The following is a 24,568-nucleotide window of genomic DNA, read 5'->3' as shown; positions in this document are numbered from 1 at the left end:
CCGTCACAGCCAGGATAAGACAAAGAGCTGGAAGGATCTACAGCTGCAAGGAGCTTACAGAAGCTCCGTCACAGCCAAGATGAGGCTGAAACGGAGCTTGCAGAGAGAAGAGAAGGCGGCACAAGGTATGAGTGTCAGGGCGGTCAGCTCACGCTGCCGCCCTGCTGTGTGTGAGTGTTATACTGTAGAAATGCCATAGCCGCTGAGCACGCCGCTGAAGGTCTTGCTGAACAGAGCGGCCGCACGTCACTCAGACGTTGGCCGCTCTCACTGCGCTGATGGCCCGGTACGAGAATCTCCGTGCGCTGTACTAAGCAGAGCGGCCGCACGTCACTCAGACGCCGGCCGCTCTCACTGCTCTGAGGGCACGGCACCGCTACACGCCACCGACATTCTCCTGGGCTGAACTAAGCAGAGCGGCCGCACGTCACTCAGACGCCGGCCGCTCTCACTGCTCTGATGCGGCACCGTTACACGCCGCCGACATTCTCCGGGCGCTCAACTAAGCAGAGCGGCCGCACGTCACTCAGACGCCGGCCGCTCTCACTGCTCTGATGGCCCGGCACCGCTACACGCCGCCGAGACGCTCCTCTACTAAAGAGAGCGGCCGCACGTCACTAAAGGACGCAGGCCACTCTTCCAGAGAGACACCGCAGACACAGGGAGACTGTGTACTGCTGTAGGAGCAGCTGCCGGACGGCTCCCCGGCGCTAGATTCAGGCTCTCCTGCTCTCCCTGCTCCCGATCTCCGTACGCTGCAGGTAAGGGATGCAGGGGGGGGGGGGGGGGAATAATACCCATAGCAGCAGCAAAGGCTGCAGGGGTTCAAAATACACAAGCAGCGCAGCACGTTAAACAATGTACACTGTGTACTGTGATGTTTCAGCACGTTTTATATATATATACATATAATGAAGCTTTTGCTGGCGAAACTGTCTATAATATCAGTATGAACTGTGATTATATGTGTAAACACTTTGTATATATATATAATATATATATGAGGCTTTGGCTGGCAATAGGTTATCAGTGGCATAACCTATTGCACGTTTAACCATGTTTTCTGTTATTTTTGGAGATAAATACACTGCAGGCGGTGCTCATATATATTTTACTGTATCCTACACCTGGGCAAAGTAACTGTATAATAGGCTATTAAGCCTATATTAAAACTGCAGCAGGTAACCTGTACTGTGATTTTCTGGGAAAGCATGGCATGACGGCCATTTTAATCATTGCTGGTTTTCCAGTTATAATTCCAGACCATACACCTCTACTCCACAAGGAGGCGCAGGGGTGTTAGTGGGAATTTTTTAGTTCAAGATAATTCTAGAACATTCCTGCCCTACATCTTTAAGCCACCAGAAGGCGCAGGGGTGTTAGTAGGAATTTGGTTCGGGTTTCATGCCCATGTGAACTGCTTTTCACATAAAGACTTTAGTTTCCTAATACATATGCTGTTCAGCAATAACATATATATATAGATATATATGCCATATAATAATGTTATTAAGTCGTGCAAGTGTCTGTCTGTTGCCTATTATGATGTCTGTCTACATAGCGAATAAGGCTCTAGTGCAGACTAAAAATGTTAACATTGGCAATTCAAATTAAAACAGCGGTAATCGGAGTCTCAGAATAACTCCGCCAGCGCTAACAAAAGACAATCTTTCCAAAGTGACAATTTTCCTTTGGGTACCAGAGTGTTTATTTCACTAGTCTTATAATTTAATGCACGATTCTATGTCAAATCTCACACCGATAACTACAAGTGAGAAGGGTACATTAGTCCAGCATTCAGATAGTGCGGGGTTTTGGACAACCATACATAATCGTTTCCAAAAGGACGCGATCCGCCATTGGTATATGCGTTTCTGTCAAACATTATAAAAACCACAGATACATTTGGGTCACTAGAATATATGTATGAAACCATGCCGATCACGGTTAAAAGAAGCTGCAGAGTATATCTGTAAAGCTTTTGCTAACGCCGGTTATTTTCAATGTCGCTAGTTAAGCGCGACAAGGCCAGAGCTTGTTTGCTCCTAAATTGGATATATGTGTAACGACATTTTATCCCTTTACGATATTCTGCCATTAGCGCATACAATATACTTGTAACGGCGTTTTATTCCTTTATAAAAATCACTCACGCCTTGTAACGACAGGACGTTACAGTCAGCAAGCCAGTGGTTTGATGACCTCTTTTACAATTGTGGAAGTGCGTCTTTTCAGGTTACATTTGCGAGGTTTCATGACTTCAACTCATATATGTCTCAGCTATTTACAGCTTAGAGTACAAAACTGCTTCTGGCGAACGGTTTGGCAGGTTGTCATTTAGTCTTTGCTGGTTTATAAACCAGGCAATAGTACGCCAACAGAGTCAAAATTACTTATTCCCGTCTGTTTGAGCAAAATCAAACAGCTCCGTTGCAATATCAATCAGCAAGTCATTTACTACAGTTAGAAAATGGATTTTCTGCAGTTAGTTTTTGCTTATTGCAGCCACAAAATTGTATAATTGCATTTGATCTTCACAATGCGTATTTACCCAGTCCGGTTTCTTCATCACAGGTTCTAGCGTTTGCAAATAGCCACAACCATTAACCATTTCATTTATACCGTTGCTTATCGCTTCCGGTATTTACCAAAGTGATGTTGGAATAATCGCTCATCTCACATAAGAACTATGTATCAACAAAGTTCCTCTATCTTGCGCTACTAAGGTATACTGCGGTAGCAGATTAAGTTTGAAAACAATCACATCTAAGTCGGTCTAAACGATGTCAATTCCTAGGTAAGATTATAAATAAGGTAAATCAAAGACTTTTACCTACTACACCAGCAAGAACAAAAGTACACGCACAGCGGTACATTGGTGTATTCACTTATTAAGAATAAAGATGTGTTTTCAACGCAAAGGTTCTAAAACACGACAGATTGCTGTCAATAAATGTCCTAGAACTCTGTGCATTTTACAATGCAATAGATAAATGTCCTAGAACTCTGTGCATTTTACAATGCAATAGATAAATGTCCTAGAACTCTGTGCATTTTACAATGCAATAGATAAATGTCCTAGAACTCTGTGCATTTTACAATGCAATAAATGATTCGTTTTCAGTCTGACCAGGGATAGACTCTGGGTTCTCTTCAGAACGAATAAATCTTTCGCTTTTTACTAAAGATTTCTGTGGACAGGAACAACCGTGAGTTTCATGTAATTTTGTTTTTTCATGCCTGGCTCACGCTGCCCTTAAGCAGTCAAACAAAGCAACGGCAGTTGCATACACAACAACCAGTGAAAACCAAGAAGCCGCATGGCAATGCGGCAGGTAACTCAAATCTTCAATGGCTCAGAACGCCATTATGTGAAAATATCAAGACATCAATCCGTGAGTGGACATTTGTTAGACAAAAGATCTCACCCGTCAGGGTTTGGATCTTGAAAACTGGACATTAAATCCAGAGGTGTTTCATATGTGAGTCCACAGAAGGCGGTTACCCCAAGTATACATAATGGCATCTCGCCACAATTACAAAAGCTCAGTATGTGTACATCACATTCATGGGGTCATTCAGCATCGTGTATCTGGCTCCACCATTTTCCGCTTCTCTCTTCGTTGCCAAAACGGATCAGAAGACAGTTCGTCACAGTCATACTGGTGGTATCTCATGCGTTTCGGAGAAGTTTGCTTCTCGTATTTTCAAGTAATACTTGCACACGATCTTGGCCCGCTCATAATACGGCCAACCTGTTACATCACGGAACGTTCTTTTACCCATAGTTACCTATGTACCTATTATCTATGTACCGCAGCTGCGGTTGACGGGGTGAGAGTTCAGACCTCTCTCTTAAAAAATAGAGAATTACAGTATCGGTTATACCAACCATGTTACGAAATAGTAAGCCGCTTAAGGCAGCTCATAATTAAAAAAAAAAAAAAAAAAAAAAAAATTTCGTGTGCTTACATAGGTTATAAACCTCGGAAGTTTCCAACATCATACTTCAAGTACCCGTATTCTGTTAAACGGGATGGGATGGAAAACTGCGTTCATCTGCACTAAGAGTGCAGGTATCTGTGTGGTAAACTTATTTTCAAAGCGTTTGCCTCTATTTACGTCTGTAAACATCTTTCTACAAGGTGTCACCAAAGTTCAGACTCTATTTATCCCACCTACAGCGCCAGGCGATTTGAGGTTGGGTTCAGATTTCTTAGTTTTCATATTTTGGAATCCTTTCAACAAATGGGAATTAAGTTTCATATTTTTGAACCCTTACAACAAATGGGTATTAAGTTCTCACTTTGGAAAACATTTTTCTTCTAGCCTTGGCTTCGCCAAGGGTGCTTCGGCAAGGATTTTGTTTTCATATTTGGGTGCCTTGTATTCCAAGCCACCGTATTTGAGTTTTCTCATTACATAGCAGATCTTCCGACGAAATCCGCTTTCGTATTCTTCACATCAATATACCAATAGTGGTTCCTGTGGGGACAGCACATTCTAAAATTCTGAATGTGGTACACGCGTTACGCGTTTATATATGTAGTACGTGATATGAATACGTTGTTTGTTCTATATGATACTGCAAACTGGGGTTAGCCAGTTTCTCAGCAGATTTTATCCGGTTGGATAATAATGACTACAAGTCAGGCTTACTTTAAGGCTAAGTTACAATCGCCTACGTCAGTAATAGCATCCCACAGGTTCTGTGGGAATGTCACACCCAGCGGGTCGTGGAGCGTCTACGACGCGGCTACATAGCCTTTAGTGCACCACGTTTGTGCACGTTTACACGTTATGAATGGTGGCGCCATCAGCATTTAGCTTTGGCTGCCTACTGTTACAAGTATCAAACAGCTCTCCCGCCCACGAGGGAAGCTTTGGTACGTCCCAAGAGTACTCCAGTGACCCCTAGTGGATGATAAAGAAAATAGGATTTTGGTACTTACCAGGTAAATCCTTTTCTTTGAATCCATAGGGGGCACTGGACGCCCACCCAGAGCAGTTTTACCTGGGTTGTTGTAAGCTCAAGGGAGCTTAGTGAACAAATTTAACTTGGATGGTATTAAGCTCGAAGGAGCTTAGGGTAACACATTTTCACCAATTGGCTCAAATTATAAAGTTCTATCGGTTAAGGTGTCAACTGTTTAGTTGACAATAAGGTTACGGATCAACTTTGTGGTTGTCCGTTATGTTATAGGGATTCTCCATTGTCAACCTCTCTATATCCTGTTCGCTCAGTAAAAAACACTGGCAAAGTACACTGAGGTACTTGGGGATATGGAGGGGGGGGAGGGTCCTAAATTTGAATATTCAGTGCCTTTGTTCGGCTACGCCCGTCCATATCCCAAGAGTACTCCAGTGCCCCCTATGGATTCAAAGAAAAGGATTTACCTGGTAAGTACCAAAATCCTATTTTTTCGCTCACCCCCACTGCCAGCATGCCCGTGGTCGGGATCCCAAGCACCAGCATAACATACTATATCCCTTTGGCAAGTAAGGGGGAGAAATAAGAACAGGGGTTAGCTGTATTACCAGTAACTGCATGTTATATGCTGCAGTTACCACTTCCCTGCATGTTCTGTATGAATGCAGGGAAGCTATCTGAATGACAGGTGCACTATGCAGACGTGTCATCAGCACCGCAATAATTAGAGATGGTGCTGATCAGCATTTCAAAGTTATGAAGGGTCTGACAACTGCAGCCTTCGTTGCCACACGCATAGCACTGTCCCTTGCTGTCCGTTCTGACAGCCAGGGATTATGCATACAAAAAATAGTAAAGGGCTTTTGTTATTCTTTAATAACGCTGTGGGTGCCGCTGGGATCTCTTGAATGGCGTATGCACAGACCGGTTTGTGCTGTCGAAGAGGGAGAGCGTGATTGGTCAAAGTTGAGTTGGCAATCTAGCTTTTTGGAAAAACTAATTTGAGTACATCCGGGTGCTATCTGGACCTGCTTCACCTAAATAATAGGCCAAAGCAATTAAGGATCATTTGATAATACCTCTCCTCCTAGGTTTTCTATGCAGTTGCTGCTGGTCCTGCATGGTTGTATTGAGGGGATACAGTTGAGGATGGAAGACTATTTGTAGAAATCTGATCACGGTCAGCTGTTGGCAAAGACTAGGCGTTTGCTTTACTATTAGGTCTTATGGTTATCTATAAACTTTAAGGAGCTGTATGATCTGTATTTTACTTAAATTAATAAATAATGCTCACTTCTGGGCACAGAGCTCAGTACACTTGCTCCCTATTTTTGCAGAAGTTGTGGCAGCAGCTGCTACCATCAATGAAGTCACCGATATCGCCAAAGGCAGAACAGATATTCTACCAAAGTGACTGGCCGATTCTGTATCCTGCATTGCTATCCCATCATAGCAATGATTGATATGTGTGCAGATGGCCTATCGCACACTTTATATACCCATCAAGCCAGCTCACAATACGTGACGTACTTTAGTGCTTTTGCGCTGCGAACGTCAAATGTAGGTGGTCATAATAATGTGACTCGACTGTGTAATTCACTATTAGTGAATTAAAACACGATTCAGGAAGACAAGCAATCTGACTAGAAAACCCATAATGCAGTGGTCCTGTATGAGTGACTCGTGTTATGCTTACTTTGCAACTTTATCCCAAACTGTGCTGAGCGGTTATCAGTCACACTGCGAACACGCCAGGGTACTTTAGCAATGCCATTTGCCGGGAAGATTTTTTTGCAAAGTGGTTGACCATCAGGGACCATTCGGGGGAGGTAACTATGAGTGATGGCAAAAACGCAGGCGTGTGACGACTGTGTCATGTTTCAGCCTACAACTGCAATACTGTATGCATAAAACATGGTGGCAGCATCTCTGTACCCACGCCCATTGTGCACGACCATAGGGTTACGCAGATAACCAATTCTAGAAGAATCTGCGACTGCCACACGCAGTTGTTAGGATCTGCACAGCCACCGGTGTCATCTCTATACATTTCCCAAGCAGCTACATACAGCATTAGCATGTTTTAACACATTAGCTCTGTACAAATTCTCTGCTGCAAATGTATTAGCGTGCAACTCTAAATAAGGCCCTTTGTACTTAATTAGCTAATTAAGTTGCAAAATTCAGGAAAGAAGTACTTAAGCAGGACATTGCTACCAATGGCGGAGCGTCTTAGTTGCTCCAAGCGTTCTTTGAGCATATGGTGTAAAAAGGATTGGTGTATGAGGACGCTTTCTGTAACCCTGTCCCTTTTGGGATGACTTTCCTCTGCCTGACCTAGTTAGTTCACCACTGCCTTCACACAACTTTTTAGCCATTTTTACATTTGAGATAAATAATGTAGGCGGTAGCGCACAGAGTTGATTTAACCTGCTGCCAACTCTTAACTGCCCATGAAATAGACAAAAATGACGTTTTACGAAAACTCTTTGAATTGAAATAAAGAGTACAAAATGAGTCACAGTGATAAAAATAAATAAGATGTCTCTTAATAAAAGTTGAGAAAAACACGTGGGGCCTGATGCAGTTGATGAAGTTAATTGGGCGTACCTTCTGAACTGCATGTATAGGGAAAATAGATGCATCTATTCTAAACGTCCAACTCTGCATCACTCATAATAGCGTGCTGTCAGTTTTTGCACCTGCACACTGCAAAAACATCAAGATTTGCTCCTTAAACAGGCATACGTTCACCTCAGCATCAGCCCTTTTGGAGTCTTATTCAGTACAGTTTAAGTTAATTACGAAAAAGGTAAAGTTATGAAGGAATAATCCAATACGTTCCTTTTTGTAATCAACCCAGTTGATATACACGGGGGGTTTTATTAAATCGAAAAATAAAAGAATCGCTGGCTATGGTATTGCAGAATAGTGCTTAGATACTAGGTTACCAACGGTTTAACCTTTAACATTTAGAAAAACATAGCCATTCATAAATTAAAATTACACACACAAGAATATTCAAAGTAAATTGCAGAAAGAATCCCAATTCATATACAATTTAGCAGATAATGATATAATCCGTCTTTCAGCGAATTAATAGTGTTACATTCTTGCCTACAAATTTGCTAAAAAGTGCTGGAGGTCACGGAAGTGCTGAAATAGATATTAATTATAGTTGTGAATGGCCGTATATTTCAGTGCACCACTCATAATCTGCCAACACACAAGATGTTAAAAAGTAGCACTTCAATGAGCTTCTCAGAACGTGTAAATGTTACTATCCACAAAACTGAATGGCACTTTATGTATTTCAATGCACTGTTTAGGGCTAAATTCAATTTGCCCTGTTTAATTTAACACGGGGGGTGAGGGTAGTAGCCTTAGGCTTTAATGCCTGGAGCTATTCGATTTTCAGTCCCTTTTTCACGTGAGACCCTTTTTAACACCCATTAAATTAACGTATTAACAGGCATTAACACACAGAATCTGTGATAACTTCACAGACCTATGTATTAGATAGGTCGTGGCACCTGTTAGCACGTTAGTTATTGGAGATTACTTTTCAAGCCTGTTAAGTGCAGCCTGTGGGCTGCCTTCAGTGCTAATTTCATAGCCCCTGGGGATCCATTCGCCTGTAGTTGATTATCACTGCTAATTGAATCCCCCCCTGCCCTTAGAGTGCTTGTAATGAATGCTCTAAGAATAAACTCTCGTAATGCATTTCTTCAATTCCAAGGCTGGTTTCATCAGAGGAATAAAGATCCAAGGATGTTTTGTATGATATTTACTTTACTGTTAATAAACAATTTGAAGTATTGAAATAAATAAAGCAAATCAAGTAACACGTCTTATTAAAACCACTTGGAAACCTTTTCAAAGCATAGTATTTAATTATAAAACCAATCAAACTTTTATAACTTTAAAGAGCATAAGACAGTCATCACGTCTTTTTTTTTATTTATTTTTTAGTCCGACAAGTAGTAGCAAACTGAAGACTGCAATCATAATTGCGAAAATAATTTTATCAATGTATTGGTTTCAATGGACTAAATCTTTGCAAATCTCACCAAATTTGGTTTTCCTTTCCATAGCATAGCTATAAAACAACAAATGAGCAATTTTAAAAAAAATATTACATTTTCTTTCCATTCTGATTTCCAGCGGTCTGTTTTATTTGCATTTTTATTCTCGTATATCGCAATATTTTGATTTATATTACAGTAAATACTACTTGGCATTGAAAAGGCTTAACATGAGTAAGCTATTAGAATTGCTTGTACTGTCAAAACATTTTGTTATGCTACTGAATATACAGATGTAGAGGAATAAACAGCTATTTTATGTTCCTAATTTCCAGTGTACTATAAGCACAAACAAGTACAGAGTGAATCCAATACTGTAGTCTATTAATTGACATCAAAATGCACAATCTTTTTACTACAAAAATGGGTGCTGACACCACTATCTTTAGTCATAGTTCAATTAAATGTGGACATAGTTGCCACTGGCTATTTTTTTATTTTATTTTTTTTAACATTGAACACTGTAAATATTAAAAATTTCTTCCAGGCTGGTGACACTAAAGTTATTCGAGGGTTCTAGAATTCTGTACTTAACAGTTTCCTGTCCTCCTGGAATATCCCGCACTTGACTTCCTTTTTGGAGAGCACTGATTGGGGTGGACAAAGCGTTTAAGAAGTTCTCATATCTCTTCATTCATTTCGCTTTAAGATTGCTTTTATTCTGTAATTGTAACTAGTATAATTATATTGAGTAATGACAGTGAAAAGTGAAAACATCTGTTTTGTAGACCAGCCCACCTTAGATGATATTGAAAAATCCATTAATAATGACATAAAGAAGATCATACCTTGGCTTCAGCAGCTAAAGTAAGTATAGGATAATTGATTCTGAAATTACTTGTTTTATATTATGAAAAACGAAGAAGCACAGAGTATAACCGCATAAACATAACTTTAATTTTGTAGAAATCACAGATAATGCTATTGGCATGTATAGCCTATTTTGCATCCTCCATACATTGAATATGAAAGTGCATATAATTAATTTTGATGCTCATTATGTAAATTAATCTTAATTTTGTGTTATATTTAAGTAATGTTCACATTAGATCTTGAGACTGTTCCGTGGTAGTTTCATAATAGGTTATCCGCATATTACTTAGAGCTTTTAGACTTTTACAAGCAATTGAGTGCTAGTTGCATGTAGCCAGTCACTGAATTCACATAATGTTACACGCTGCTTTGTCAGAGTAGAACAGACTGATAAACATAGGAAATGTAACTTTTACGATAAGGCACCATTGTCAGGAAATGAGGTGTGACAGTTGGAAAGATTGTCCTCTTCTGGAAAGCATAGTATAGCTGTGAAACACAAATTGCAATTGTTACATTTGATGTATAATTGTTGAAATTAATAATTATTTTGCCATCATTTTGTAGAGAAATAAAACTGCATTGTAACAAATTTTTTTTTTTTTAAATATTGTGATATAATTTTCTCAGGTTTTGGCTTGGACAGCAGCGATGTAAGCATTCAGTAAAGCACCTTCCCACGGTATGCAGCGAAACATTGCATTTGACAAACTATGACACCCATCCAATAAGCAATCTCTCCAGGCATAAGCTGTTTGTTAAGCTTACACGTCTTCCCCAGTACTACATAGTAAGTTCTCATCTTCCATTTAATAAATATCGCATTTTGTAGCGGAGTAGTTTATGTATGTCCAGTATTATGGCTTCTGTTTTAGTTTGCAGGAATATACGTTGGGCTTTATATTAGTCAATCTAACCGGGTTGCAGGATACTAAAGAACAATAATAATTGCTGTACAGTATTTCTAGATATAGCTATTGCTCATGTGGGTTATTTGGGCACGTGTTTCTTCTGTAGAAGTCCTTCTGAAGGCGCTTATTCCATCATGCTTGTAATTGTTCTACTAATTTCCTTAATCTCTACTTTGGAAGTAAAAATCATGGCCCAGCATCTGGTCTAGTGGTAGGTCCTGTAGCTCTACCCATTATACCAGTGGTTCCTAAACTCTGTCCTTAAGGTCCCCCAAGAGTTCATGTTTTCCAGTTCACATGGCAGGTGCACAGGTGTATTCATTACTCACAGACACATTATAAAAGATCCACAAGTGGATCTAATTGTTTTACTTTAATTCAGTGAGGAGAGCTAGAAAACGTGAACTGTTGGGGGTCTTTGAGGGCCGAGTTTGGGAATCACTTTTTTTTTCCCTCATGTTACACAATTTTGTTACTTTACAATATTCTTTTTATAACTTACCCTGAAATGATTGACTACATTACATCCTTTTTGCCTTCATCTTATTAGTTAAATATGCTATCCCAAAGGCACAGGAAGGATTGCTATGGTAAATGACAAAAGCACTATGACCGTTAATTGGTCATTTGGATGTTTCCATGGCTGTTTTGCTGTTTGTGTTGTGTAGTGTCAACTACAGTTTACACACTTAGGTGGATAATTGTAAACTTGTTCAAAATATACTTACTAATAAGCACCATGTCAACTTTAATTTTAGAACTGCAGAACTGAATGCTAAATTAACCATGAAGTGATTTGTGTTTTGCTAACACATTTGTCTTAAACATATAGGTAGTGGAGATGTTTGAGGTTGCTGGCAGCCCGACAGAGCTGGAGTATAATTACCACTTCCTGTCTGTCAGTCACACAGAAGGAGAAGACAGCCCACCTACCGCTCTCTTGCTACAGCGATTCAAGACTAAAATTGAGGAGCTGTCTTTTGATGGGATGTGGCGGAAGCAAGGGAAAACTGGCTGTAAACGCAAGGTTAGTTTTTTTTTTTGCTTTTGTCTAATGCGCTTGGTGGCTGTGTTCATGTGTGTATATTTGCCAAAATAATTTCTGGGAAATATGCAAGTGATTTACCAAGTCTACAAGTTGTTTTCTGTACTGTGTGAGCCCTATCTTTACTTATTTTCAATTCCAGCTCTCTGGGGATCAGGGCGCTCCAGAATCTAAGAAGCCAAAGCGGACGGGAGAAATGTGTGCCTTTAATAAAGTGCTTGCCCACTTTGTGGCCATGTGTGACTCCAACATGCCGTTTATTGGGCTTAGAACAGAAGTGAGTTTTTATCTAACCTACCTTTTGAAAGTAACCATATTCAATGTTTTTAATTTAAATATCTGTATCTTGTTTATAGCTTCTCAATTTTTAATGTCACAAATCACTTGGTATGCATAGTATAGCTTATCTTATTGACTTTTTTGACTCTGTGATGAAAATAATAGATCAAGGGGGAGCTGTAGATGTAGCATATCTAGACTTTAGTAAAGCATTTGACACTGTCCCACATCGCAGACTGCTAAATAAACTTGAAAGCCTGGGGGTGGATTATAAATCAGTTAAATGGATAAGAACCTGGTTGCAGGATAGGAAACAGACAGTCGTAGTTAATGGAGTGCAATCTATGGAGGGAAATGTTACCAGTGGAGTACCCCAGGGATCTGTACTTGGTCCAGTTCTCTTTAATATCTTTGTTGGTGACATTGCAGATGGTATTGAAGGGAAGATATGCCTTTTTGCAGATGATACAAAGATATGCAACAGGGTAGACACACCGGAACGGGTCAAACAAATGATTAATGACCTAGGTAGGCTTGAGAAATGGTCAAGAACGTGGCAACTACAGTTTAATGCTAAAAAATGCAAAATCATGCACTTGGGTCTCAAGAACCCAAAGGCTAAGTATCGTATCAAGGGTACTATAATGGAAACTACTGAGGAGGAAAGAGATTTAGGAGTCACTATTTCAAGTGACTTGAAGGCAGGAAAGCAATGCAACAAAGCAATGAGAAAGGCAAGTCAGATGCTTGGTTGCATAGGGAGAGGAATCAGTAGCAGGAAAAAGAAGTGATAAAGTCACTATATAGGTCATTGGTACGGCCCCATCTGGAATACTGTGTCCAGTTCTGGAGACCCTATCTCCAGAAGGATATAAATACATTAGAGAGTGTACAAAGAAGCGCAACTAAAATGGTGCATGGCCTACATCACAAAACTTACCCGGAAAGGCTAAAAGATCTTAACATGTATAGTTTGGAGGAGAGAAGGGAAAAGGGGGGACATGATAGAAACTTTCATATATATCAAGGGTCTTAACAAAGTTCAGTAGGGAAACATTCTTCAAAGGAAAAGAAGTATTAGAACTCGAGGGCATACATTGAGACTGGAGGGGGGGAGGTTCAGGGGAAATTTAAGGAAAAATTACTTCACAGAAAGGGTAGTGGATAAGTGGAATAGCCTCCCATCAGAGGTGGTAAAGGCTAAGACTGTAGGGCAATTTAAACATGCTTGGGACAGGCATATGAATATCCTTACAAAGAATTAAGGTTAAAAAAGGGTTGAGATTGCCTAAAGGATAAAATAAAAAAGGGGCAGACTAGATGGGCCAAGTGGTTCTTATCTGCCGTCAAATTCTATGTTTCTATAATAGGAAGTGGGCACTCAATGGTTAAAGGGTTGAGTTGTCTGTAAAGCTCCGACAGACAATGACACTGCATAGAGCTTATCTGAGCCACCACAGGAGCACACACAGGCCCCACGACTTGAAGGAAGCTATCTAGCATACCAGCAGTTCAAAAGTATGTTCCGCATAAGGATTGTTTAATATCTGCCAGCTTATGGAATTCATCATTACTGTTTATAATTGCTCTTTATACCATTAGTTTAAAAACAGTAAGCAATCCAAACCCCGAGCCTACCAAGCTGGTATTAAACAAGTACGTTACAGAAAAGAAAATGTTACCTGTACTACCTTATCATGAGTGAGAGAGCAATTAAATAATCAAATAGTCTGCAAAGAATACAAGGGTACCCGGACTCTGGGTCGACACCCATTGGTCGACAGTGGCTAGGTCGATACTAGAAATAGGTCAGCACGGCCATTAGATCGACATGCAAAAAGGTCGACATGCGTTTTTAAAAATTATTTTTTCTTTTTTCTTTTTTAAACGTTTTCATACTTTACGATCCATGTGGACTACGATTTGGAACGGTAACCTCTGCCGAGCGCAGCGAGGCACCTTGCCCGAAGCATGGCGAGCAGACACAGTAAACTAATTGGGGTTCCTGGTCACTTTACGAAGAAAACGACACCAAAAAAACATGAAAAACTCATGTCAAACTTTTCTGTAGTGGGGTACACTGGTATTCCACAGGGAATAACATTGGGGTGTAGAGTTGGATCTTGATCCGAGGCACCAACAGGCTAAAGTTTTGACTGTTCCCAGGATGACTTGCATCGCCTCCGTGCACAGGGTCTCATTTTCTAAGTTGACTCCGGAGGTTCGGCTGTCTCTACAGGACCAACAATTGAGCAGGGGTCGTCCCTTCTGGATCTCCAAATGGGTCCTTCTGATGACGAATGCCAGTCTGCGAGGTTGGGGCGCAGTGTTGGAGCAACACTCTCTTCAGGGTCGGTGGACCAGGGAGGAATCTCTCCTCCCGATAAATATTCTGGAGGTGCGGTCAGTGTTCAATGCTCTGAACCTTGCCCTGCCTCTGGTACAGAACAGGCCTGTTCAAGTACAGTCGGACAATGACACCACGGTGGCGTACATAAATCATCAAGTCGGCACTCAAAGCCGCATGGCAATGTTGGAAGTGTCAAAAATCCTTCAATGGTCGGAACGCCATCTGCCAGCCATATCGGCAGTGCTCATTCCGTGGGTCCTCAACTGGGAAACGGACTTCCTCAGTTGTCAGGACGTACACGCCGGAGAGTGGAGCCTTCATCCAGAAGTATTTCAACTCCTAGTGGACAAGTGGGGCCTACCAGATGCAGACCTGATGGCGTCTCGACTCAATCACAAGGTTCCGGTCTTCGGAGCAAGTACAAGGGATCCTCAAGCAGCGTTCGTGGACGCACTGGCAATTCCATGGAACTTTCGGCTGCCAAACGTTCCCTCCGGTGTCACTCCTGCCCAGGGTAATAAGGAGGTTCAAGATGGAGGAATCCTACTTCTACTCGCTCCAGTGTGGCCCAGACGGCATTGGTTCTCAGACCTGCAGGGTCTCTTGATAGAGCGTCCTCTTCTACTTCCACAGTGGCCAGACCTCCTAGTTCTGGGCCCCTGTGTCTATCAGGATTTGGCCTGTCTGGCTTTGACGGCGTGGCTCTTGAAGCTTCCGTTCTGAGGGCCAAAGGTTTTTCTCAGGTGGTCATTGAAACGATGTTGAAAGCCCGTAAACCGGCTTCGGCTCAGATTTATTATAGAGTCTGGAATTCTTACTTCACCTGGTGTGCGGCTAAGAATTATGATGCATACAAGTTCAGTTCAGTACTGCCAAACTTTTGGCATTCCTGCAACAGGGCCTTGACTTAGGCCTTCGTCTGGCCTCCCTCAAGGTTCATATTTCAGCCTTATCGATATGGTTTCAGACAAAAATTGCGTCTCTACCTGACGTTCATACTTTCACTCAGGGTGTTCTAAGGATTCAACCTCCCTATGTCCCTCCGGTGGCTCCTTGGGATTTGTCTGTTGTTCTAGATGCCCTGCATGAGGCTCCGTTTGAACCTCTTGAGTCTGTGGACCTTAAATGGCTTACGCTTAAGGTCTTGTTTTTGCTGGCTATTGCCTCTGCTAGACTGGTTTCGGATTTGTGTGCCTTGTCATGTCGGTCACCCTTTCTGATTTTTCACCGGGACCATGCGGTTCTTAGAACTCGCCCTGGTTATTTACCTAAAGTGGTGTCATCTTTCCATCTTTAACCAAGAGATTGTGGTTCCGGCCGTTATCTCTCCTGATTTGTCCTACAAAGAGTAGTCTTTGGATGAAGGTACAGGCTCTCCATATCTATGTGAAGAGAACCGCTTTCCTTAGGAGATCGGATTCTCTCTCTTTTTGGTTTTCATAAATGTGGCTGGCCTGCTAATAAGCAGACCTTGGCCAGATGGATTGGAATGGTGATTGCACAAGCTTATGTACAGGCTGGTCTTCCAGCTCCTGCTACTATCATGGCCCATTCTACTCGGTCTGTTGGACCTTCTTGGGCGTCCCGCCGTGGCGCGTCCCTCGAACAGTTGTGCAAGGCAGCTACGTGGTCCTCAGTGAAAACGTTCATTAGGTTCTATGCCTTCGATACTTCCGCCTCCCAGGATGCTTTCTTTGGACGCCTAGTTCTTGTGTCCGCTACAGTGCGTCCCCTCCCATGAGGAACTGCTTTAGGACATTCCCGATGTTATTCCCTGTGGAATACCAGTGTACCCCGCTGCAGAAAAGGAGATTTATGGTAAGAACTTACCTTTGTTAAATCTTTCTGCGATGTAAACTGGATTCCACAGGGCACCCACCCTGACGCTCTTAGCTTTGGGTTTGTATGGCATTAGCTGCTGGTACCTTTTCCTGTCGTGAGAATGTGGGTCTGTGTGGCTACTAACTGTTATTGGGGGTCATTCCGAGTTGTTCGCTCGTTATTTTTTTCTTGCAACGGAGCGATTAGTTGCGAATGCGCATGCGCAATGTCCGCAGTGCGACTGCGCCAAGTAAATTTGCTATGCAGTTAGGAATTTTACTCACGGCATTACGAGGTTTTTCTTCGTTCTGGTGATCGTAATGTGATTGACAGGAAGTGGGTGTTTCTGGGCGGAAACTTGCCGTTTTATGGGAGTGTGTGAAAAAACGCTACCGTTTCTGTAAAAAACGCGGGAGTGGCTGGAGAAACAGAGGAGTGTCTGGGCGAACGCTGGGTGTGTTTGTGACGTCAAACCAGGAACGACAAGCACTGAACTGATCGCACTGGCAGAGTAAGTCTCGAGCTACTCAGAAACTGCACAGAGAAGTATTTTCGCAATATTGCGAATCTTTCGTTCGCAATTTTGATAAGCTAAGATTCACTCCCAGTAGGCGGCGGCTTAGCGTGTGCAAAGCTGCTAAAAGCAGCTTGCGAGCGAACAACTCGGAATGACCCCCATTGTCTTTTACCTGCTACTGCATTGGACTGGTTAACGAAACTGAGCTCCTGTGCACGGAGGCGGGGTTATAAAGGAGGCGGTGCAAGGCATCCTGGGAACAGTCAAAGCTTTAGCCTGTTGGTGCTTCGGATCAAGATCCGACTCTACACCCCGATGTTATTCCCTGTGGAATCCAGTGTACCTTGCAGAAAGATTTAACAAAGGTAAGTTCTTACCATAAATCTTATTTTTTTCATGCCGACCTTGTTCATGTTAACATGTCGTGGCCATGTCGACCAATAGGTGTCGACCTAGACACTGTCGACCCTGAGACCCGAATACAAGATGTGAGTTGCAGTGCATAAACCTGAAATTAAGTTATAAAAATATAAAAAAATTGCTTCATCTGGTTAATTATCAGGATCTCAATACTATAATCAACATCACAAAAGAAAAAAAAGGGGGAGGGGGAAAAGTTGGTCATACGACCATCTTTCTGGATGCTCCTGACTGCACCTACCACCCGCATACAATAAGGTAATGAATTCCAGGGCTCCAATACCTAGTGGTGTTTCAGCCAGCAGTCTGGTTTACTAAACAAAAAACTCTCATGGCCAGACACCTCATGCATCAACCAGTCATTGAGAGTAGAAGCTCTCTGGGCCACCCAGGTGTGAGCTATACAAACATTGTCTAGATCATTAAGGTTATACTGAGCTGTAAATATATTGACACTATCCCTGAGTCCAAGCCCAAATAGTCATATGCCTAGAGAAAGTAACTGAACTCGACCCACCGTTTTGGGCAATATATCTTATGACCTGATCCCAAAAAGAACTGATGTCCTGGCAGAGCCAAAGTAGGTGGCAAAAGGAAGCCAAGTGGGGTCAGAGCATTTAAGGCAAGCATCCAAGACACCCTTCCAAAACCCACTCAGGGTAGCGATAAATCCTATGGAGGAAAAAAAAGCTGTACAGATGTGCCCTCTAACGTCTTTTCTCTGTATGCTACAAGTCACATTGCACAATGCGATTTGTAGCAAAATAAATGCAATAGGATGCACAAGAAGCTTGTGCTGATTAAAATGATATGCAACGAATACGCATATACGCGGGAGGAAAGAGCAAAAAAGGGGTGCTCGGTGGGACTTCATGTCCAAGTTACCACCACAGCACCCTCATCCGCAGAGTCACCTGCAGATGGCTATACAGCGGTAGATTTTCCCAGCATAAAGCCGGTTTGGTCAGGCGTGGATCACTTCTCTAATGACTTTGTTGAGTCTTAAAGCTAGTAGTTTAGGTAAACCTTTAATGTCAGTGGAGTGGAGGGAAACGGGATGGTATAAGTCAGGATAAGAGGGTCTTTCCCAGGCTCATGAAAACTGTAATGGCCTCCATCATCAATCTAGGCAAAGAATTACTATGCTTTTTGCACTGCTCTATAGCCAAAACATCCATCCTGGGGGGCTTTCCCTCTTGGAACGAAGGCAACTCGGAAATGAAGAATGGGAAAACTAAAATGGAACTGCTGTCAGGAGAGCGGGAGGGAGGGCCATGCTTCCAAGGTATCGCAGCAACTCCTCAAGGATGTAATGAGCCTGGGAGGAATATAAATCAAGTAATCAAAAAAACCTGCAACAGCAGTTGTTGTGGAGCATGAATCTGTCCCAGCAAGTCATGTATTTGAGTAACAACACTAGCATATCTAAAACGGGTGCAAGGTGTGTGATGCTCATGGGCCTCTGGGTTCAGGGGTGGGGGGGGGGGGGTGACCTACACTACTCACACTGCACTCATTTTTTGAATACTTACCCCACTGGAATACTGCATTGGTGGCATTATCACTGCACAAATCACTGGAAGAATGGCCTCTGCTACATTTCCCTGAAGACCTGCGCATGTGCTGTACACTCTGGCGCAACGCTAGGCTGTCCTAGTGACCCTAGTGCTCAGTCGACTGCGCTGTCGACTACAGAGAAGCGTGTACAGACGGAGACTGCACACAGCCCCCTCCTCTCTTAATGTGCCTCTGAGTACCAGTCCCCTCTGGCCAGATAGGCGAGGAAGGTGCCTTTTCTATACAATTCTATATCGTATAGAAAATAGGATTTTGGTACTTACCAGGTAAATCCTTTTCTTTGAATCCATAGGGGGCACTGGAGTACTCTTGGGATATGGACGGGCTTCCGTAGGAACAGCACTGAATATTTAAATTTAGTAACACTCCACCCCTCCATATCCCCGAGCACATCTCAGTGTTTTTTACTGAGCCGAACAGGAATTGAGAGGTTGATAATGGAGTATTACATATAACATAACTGACACTAACGTTGTTAACACATAACGTTACTGACAACTAAACAGTTGACACCCTAACCAGCACTTGTAACTTGAACCAGTCAGTGAAAGTGTGTTACCATAAGATCCTCAGAACTAACCACAAGTAGGTAAAACTGCTCTGGGTGGGCGTCCAGTGCCCCCTATGGATTCAAAGAAAAGGATTTACCTGGTAAGTACCAAAATCCTATTTTCTTTTTCATCCACTAGGGGTCACTGGAGTACTCTTGGGACGTACCAAAGCTTCCCCCGTGGGCGGGAGAGCTGTTTGGCACTTGTAACACTAGGCGGCCAAAGCTAGATGCTGATGCCGCAAAAGTATCAAACTTGTAAAAGCGCACAAACGTGTGCACTGAAGACCATGTAGCCGCCCGGCAAAGCTGCGTCGCAGAAGCCCCACGACCAGCTGCCCATGAAGTTCCCACAGAACGTGTGGAATGAGCGGTTACTGACGTAGGCGGTTGTAACCTAGCATGAAGGTAAGCCTGACGTATGGTCAGTTTTATCCATCTGGATAAAGTTTGTTTAGATGCTGGCCAACCAATCTTGGCAGCATCATAAAGAACAAATAACGTATCCGTCTTACGAACTGAAGACGTTCGGGATACATAAACGCGTAATGCGCGAACCACATCCAGAGTTCCAGAATGTGCTGTCAACACAGGAACTACTATTGGTTGATTGATGTGAAAAGATGACACTACCTTTGGTAAGAAGGCGGGATTCGTCCGAAGTTCCGCTCTGTCATCATGAAACACCAAATACGGTGGCTTGCATGACAAGGCACCCAAATCCGAAACACGCCTTGCCGAAGCTAAGGCTAAGAGAAAAATTGTTTTCCAAGTGAGAAACTTTATATCCACTTGTTGTAAGGGTTCAAAATATGAAGACTGTAAGAACTCCAAAACCAGATTCAAGTCCCATGGCGCTGTAGGTGGAATGAATGGAGGCTGTACCCTGAGTACACCTTGGAGAAAAGTGCGTATAGACGGCAATAGAGCCAATCGTCTTTGAAAGTAAATTGACAAAGCAGATACCTGCACCTTTAGTGTAGATAAACGCAATCCTCCATCTAACCCTGTTTGTAGAAACAACAACAGGCGGCATACTTTGAAAGCTGATGTCGGAAATTGCCGAGCTTCACACCAACCTATATATATGCACGCCATATTCTGTAATAATGAGCTGCCGTAACCGGCTTCCTAGCTCGTAACATGGTTGGTATAACTGAATCTGGAATGCCCTCTCTTCTTAAGAGGGCGGTCTCAACAGCCACCCCGTCAAACGCAGCCGCGCTAAATCGGGGTAAAGAAACGGACCCTGTTGTAACAGGTCTGGACGTATTGGGAGCGGCCACGGATCGTCTGCGAGTAATCCTCGAAGATCCGAGAACCAAGCTCTCCGAGGCCAATGAGGCGCCACTAGTATGACTGTGAGCGACTCTCTTTTGATCCGTTTTAGCACCAGAGGGAGCAGCGGAAACGGTGGAAACAGATACACAAGACTGTACGGCCACGCGACAGTGAGAGCATCCACCGCGACTGCCTTTGGATCTCTTGTTCTGGACACATACTGGGGCGTTTGATGATTGTGTCGAGATGCCATCAGGTCCACCTGAGGATAACCCCATCGCTGAACCAACATGTGAAACACTTCTGGATTTAATGACCATTCGCCTGGGTGAAAATCCCGACGACTGAGATAATCCGCTTCCCAGTTGTCCACTCCCGGAATGAACACGGCCGACAATATCACCTGGTGGCATTCCGCCCAATTGAGGATTCGAGCTACTTCCCGCATTGCCATGCGGCTTCTCGTTCCTCCTTGTTTGTTGATGTATGCGACCGCTGTCGCATTGTCCGACTGCACTTGGACAGGCTGAGAGCGAATCATGTGCACTGCTTGTCGTAGCGCATTGAAAATTGCGCGGAGTTCTAGAACATTTATAGACAGCAATTTCTCGTGATCCGCCCAGAGACCCTGGAGCTGACAATTTTGAATTACCGCTCCCCAACCTCTGAGACTGGCGTCCGTAGTTAGAATTATCCAATTGCAAACTCCGAACCGTCTTCCTGCGGTTAAATTGTGTTCCTTGAGCCACCATAGCAGAGATACTCTTGCTATTGGTGACAACCTCACCCTGTGGTGAATCTGCAGATGCGAGCCCGACCACTGGGCAAGCACGTTCAGCTGAAATGGACGAGAGTGAAATCTTCCGAACTGAAGCGCCTCGAACGCTGCCACCATTGTGCCTAACAGGCGAATGCACAAGTGTACCGACACTGTGCGTGGCTTGAGCACTAATTGTACTAGATGGCGTAGCATTTGTACTTTCTGTTTCGAGAATCATACCTAGGAACTGAAGGCGTTGAGACGGAATTAGATGTGATTTCTTGAAATTTACAATCCAACCGTGGTGAACCAGTACATTGTATGTTAGCAGCGCATGTTGGGTAAGTATCTGTTGAGACGGAGCTTTGATGAGCAGATCGTCTAAATACGGAACTATTGTCACTCCCAGGGATCTGAGGTGAGCTATCATCACAGACATTACTTTGGTGAATACCCGAGGCGCTGATGACAGGCCAAACGGCAGAGCCTGAAACTGGTAATGGTTCTGGCGTATTGCAAACCGTAAGAATTTCTGATGAGGCTGCCAAATTGGAATGTGTAAGTACGCATCCTTGAGGTCTAAGGCAATCATAAACTCCTTGGTCTCTAACCCCGCAATCACCGAACGTAGAGACTCCATTTTGAATCTGTAGTAAGTTACGTACTGATTGAGGCCCTTTAAGTTCAATATTGGTCTGACTGAGCCATCCGGCTTCGGGACCACAAACAGGCTTGAATAATAACCCTGACCCTGTTGGTGTACAGGGACCGGAATCAACACTGCCGAATCCAGTAAGGACTGAATGGCAATTTGCAAAACTCTCCTCTTGTCGTCCGACAGAGGCAATCCTGTCTTGAAAAACTGCAGAGGCGGCAGACAGTCGAACTCTATTTTGTAACCTTTTAACACTAAATTGCGAATCCAGCCCTCCGCGGATGTGTGGAACCACGCCCCATGGAACGTCTGAAGGCGTGCTCCCACAATTGGAGAACCGAGATGGGCTGGTAACCCGTCATGCCACTGGCTTGTCGGTAACCTTAGCGTCTTGGCGAGTTGTGTTGGTTTGATGGAAACCACGTCCTCGACCACGTCTAGCAGGCGTGGCTGATCCTCTGCCACGTCCTCGAAAGGGCTGAGGTCTAAAGGATTTGAACGAAGGTCCAGCGTACCTTCTTCTTGGCGCAGGTGGAGGCAATGGTAAGAAAACAGACTTACCTCCCGTAGCCTCCTTAATCCATGCGTCCAATTCTGGACCAAACAACTTCTTGCCATCGTAAGGCAACGCCTCTATACTTCGTTTGACCTCTGCCTCCGCTTGATAAGTACGCAGGTAGAGTGCTCTTCGTGCCGTAACTAGCGAAGATGAAATACGAGAAGTGAGCTGACAGACGTCAGTAGACGCTGTACAGAGATACTCTACAGCCTCAATCATTTGATTTACCAGAACTATCAGGTTTTCGTCCTGTAAAGCAGATTTGAGTTCTGTAAGCCATATTATGAGCGCCTTAGTGACCCAAATGCCAACCAATCCAGGTCTTAGCATCACACCTGCTGCTACATACACGGATTTTAGCATAGTTTCTATCTTGCGATCTGAAGGATCTTTAAGCGTAGTAGCTGCTGGCACTGGTATGGATAATTTCTTGGTAAGCTTTGACACTGAAGAATCAACTATTGGTGGATTCTCCCATGTACACGTTACCGAGTCTGGAAACGGATAACTAGACTTAAATCTGCGAGGTATAGAAAACCGTTTATCTGGATTCTGTCGTGTTTCTACTAACATCTGATTTAGAGAATCCGACACAGGAAAACTTACTGGCGTCTTCCGTCGTTTAGTAAATACGACCTGATCATTGGTGAGAGGCTGCTCAGCTTCAGGAAACCTTAGAGACTGCCGTACCGCTCTGATGAGATCATCAATGCCGGAACTGTTAACATCCTCGTTATCTGACTCCACTTCGCCTTCCTCACCCTCATCGTGTTCCGTGAGGTCTGGCATGGAATCGTCAGAATGCAACATAGCAGACACTGGAAAATCATAAGACATATGAAAATTATCCCGTTTGCCCAAAATGGATTTGGACCTTACGCAAGGCTGAGACTCCTCCGGTAGATCTGGCGGTCTCACCCTAGACTCAGATCTTAACGTTTCTCGCTCCAGACGAGCCGCGGTCATTTCTGTCTGAAATCTCTCCAGTACATTTACTAACATACCCCACGGAGGGTCCGGTGAGGAAATTGGTTGTAAAACCGGAGCAGAAATGGTATTCTGAACGGAATCCACAAAACATACTGTACATGTGGTAGATGCATCCGGTAACACACTGCCACATACTTTGCAAATATGCTTTTTAGTTTTTGCTGGTGCCTTACTCATTATGGCGACAGACAATACAATACACAAAAAACAGACACCTGCACGACTCAGTAAAATAGCAATAAGGTGTCTCTGTATATATATCTGGCCCAGTGCAGTACACGTGGCCAGTACTATGAAATGTGATCCCAAATTCCCACTAACACCCCTGCGCCTCCGGTGGAGTAGAGATGTAGTACTGGAACGTTCTGGAATCACAGCAGGAAGACACAGGAAGCATGGTTAAAAATGGCTGCCCTGCTAACTTATACATATAATCCTAGTGCTGGTTACATTCACTGATTATACTGTAACAATCCCTGCAGCCTCTTATCTGCTGCTGCAGTATTTCTCTGCTTCATTATTATTTGTCCCCCCTGTAATGGCTGCCTGCTCTTTTAACTTAGTACAGCGGCAGCGCAGCGTGTGGGCCCCCAGCGGGTATCGTAGAGCGCTATGTGCCTCGTGTTTCCCAGCGGTGGGCTCCTGTATAATAGCGTCAGCTAATCAAGCTAGCGCTGCGGCGGCCGGCGGCCTGTGAGAGTCGATCAGAGGTGCCTGCACGGAGGTCTGTGGCCGAACGTGCGGGCGCCTGAGAGGGGAGAGCCGCGGTGCCTGCACGGAGGTCTGTGGCCGAACGTGCGGGCGCCTGAGAGGGGAGAGCCGCGGTGCCTGCACGGAGGTCTGTGGCCGAACGTGCGGGCGCCTGAGAGGGGAGAGCCGCGGTGCCTGCACGGAGGTCTGTGGCCGAACGTGCGGGCGCCTGAGAGGGGAGAGCCGCGGTGCCTGCACGGAGGTCTGTGGCCGAACGTGCGGCGCCTGAGAGGGGAGGATCAGCGGCGTCACCAAGCACTATGTACCCCCACGT

At 43.8% G+C, this 24,568-nt stretch overlaps 1 protein-coding gene and 1 non-coding gene across 3 annotated transcripts in view; both read left to right on the top strand.

Moving 5' to 3' along the window:
- The window catches only part of MED14 (mediator complex subunit 14), a 150,167-nt gene that overhangs the window by 69,199 nt on the left and 56,400 nt on the right, over nt 1-24,568 (top strand). For both annotated transcript variants that reach the window (XM_063955591.1, XM_063955590.1), the window contains exons 12-15: nt 9,744-9,822; nt 10,459-10,618; nt 11,572-11,766; nt 11,927-12,061. In XM_063955591.1, coding sequence (XP_063811661.1) covers nt 9,744-9,822; nt 10,459-10,618; nt 11,572-11,766; nt 11,927-12,061 — 569 coding nt within the window. The remainder of the gene's footprint in view (nt 1-9,743; nt 9,823-10,458; nt 10,619-11,571; nt 11,767-11,926; nt 12,062-24,568) is intronic.
- On the top strand, nt 3,138-3,253 carry LOC135054156 (U5 spliceosomal RNA). The gene has a single exon (XR_010243395.1). It is a non-coding gene; the product is annotated as a U5 spliceosomal RNA (small nuclear RNA).

Source organism: Pseudophryne corroboree, chromosome 2 (genome assembly GCF_028390025.1).
Source record: "Pseudophryne corroboree isolate aPseCor3 chromosome 2, aPseCor3.hap2, whole genome shotgun sequence".
Lineage (NCBI taxonomy): Eukaryota > Metazoa > Chordata > Amphibia > Anura > Myobatrachidae > Pseudophryne > Pseudophryne corroboree.
The sequence above is the reverse complement of the archived record's forward strand: the minus strand, read 5'-3'. Positions and strand labels throughout refer to the sequence as shown.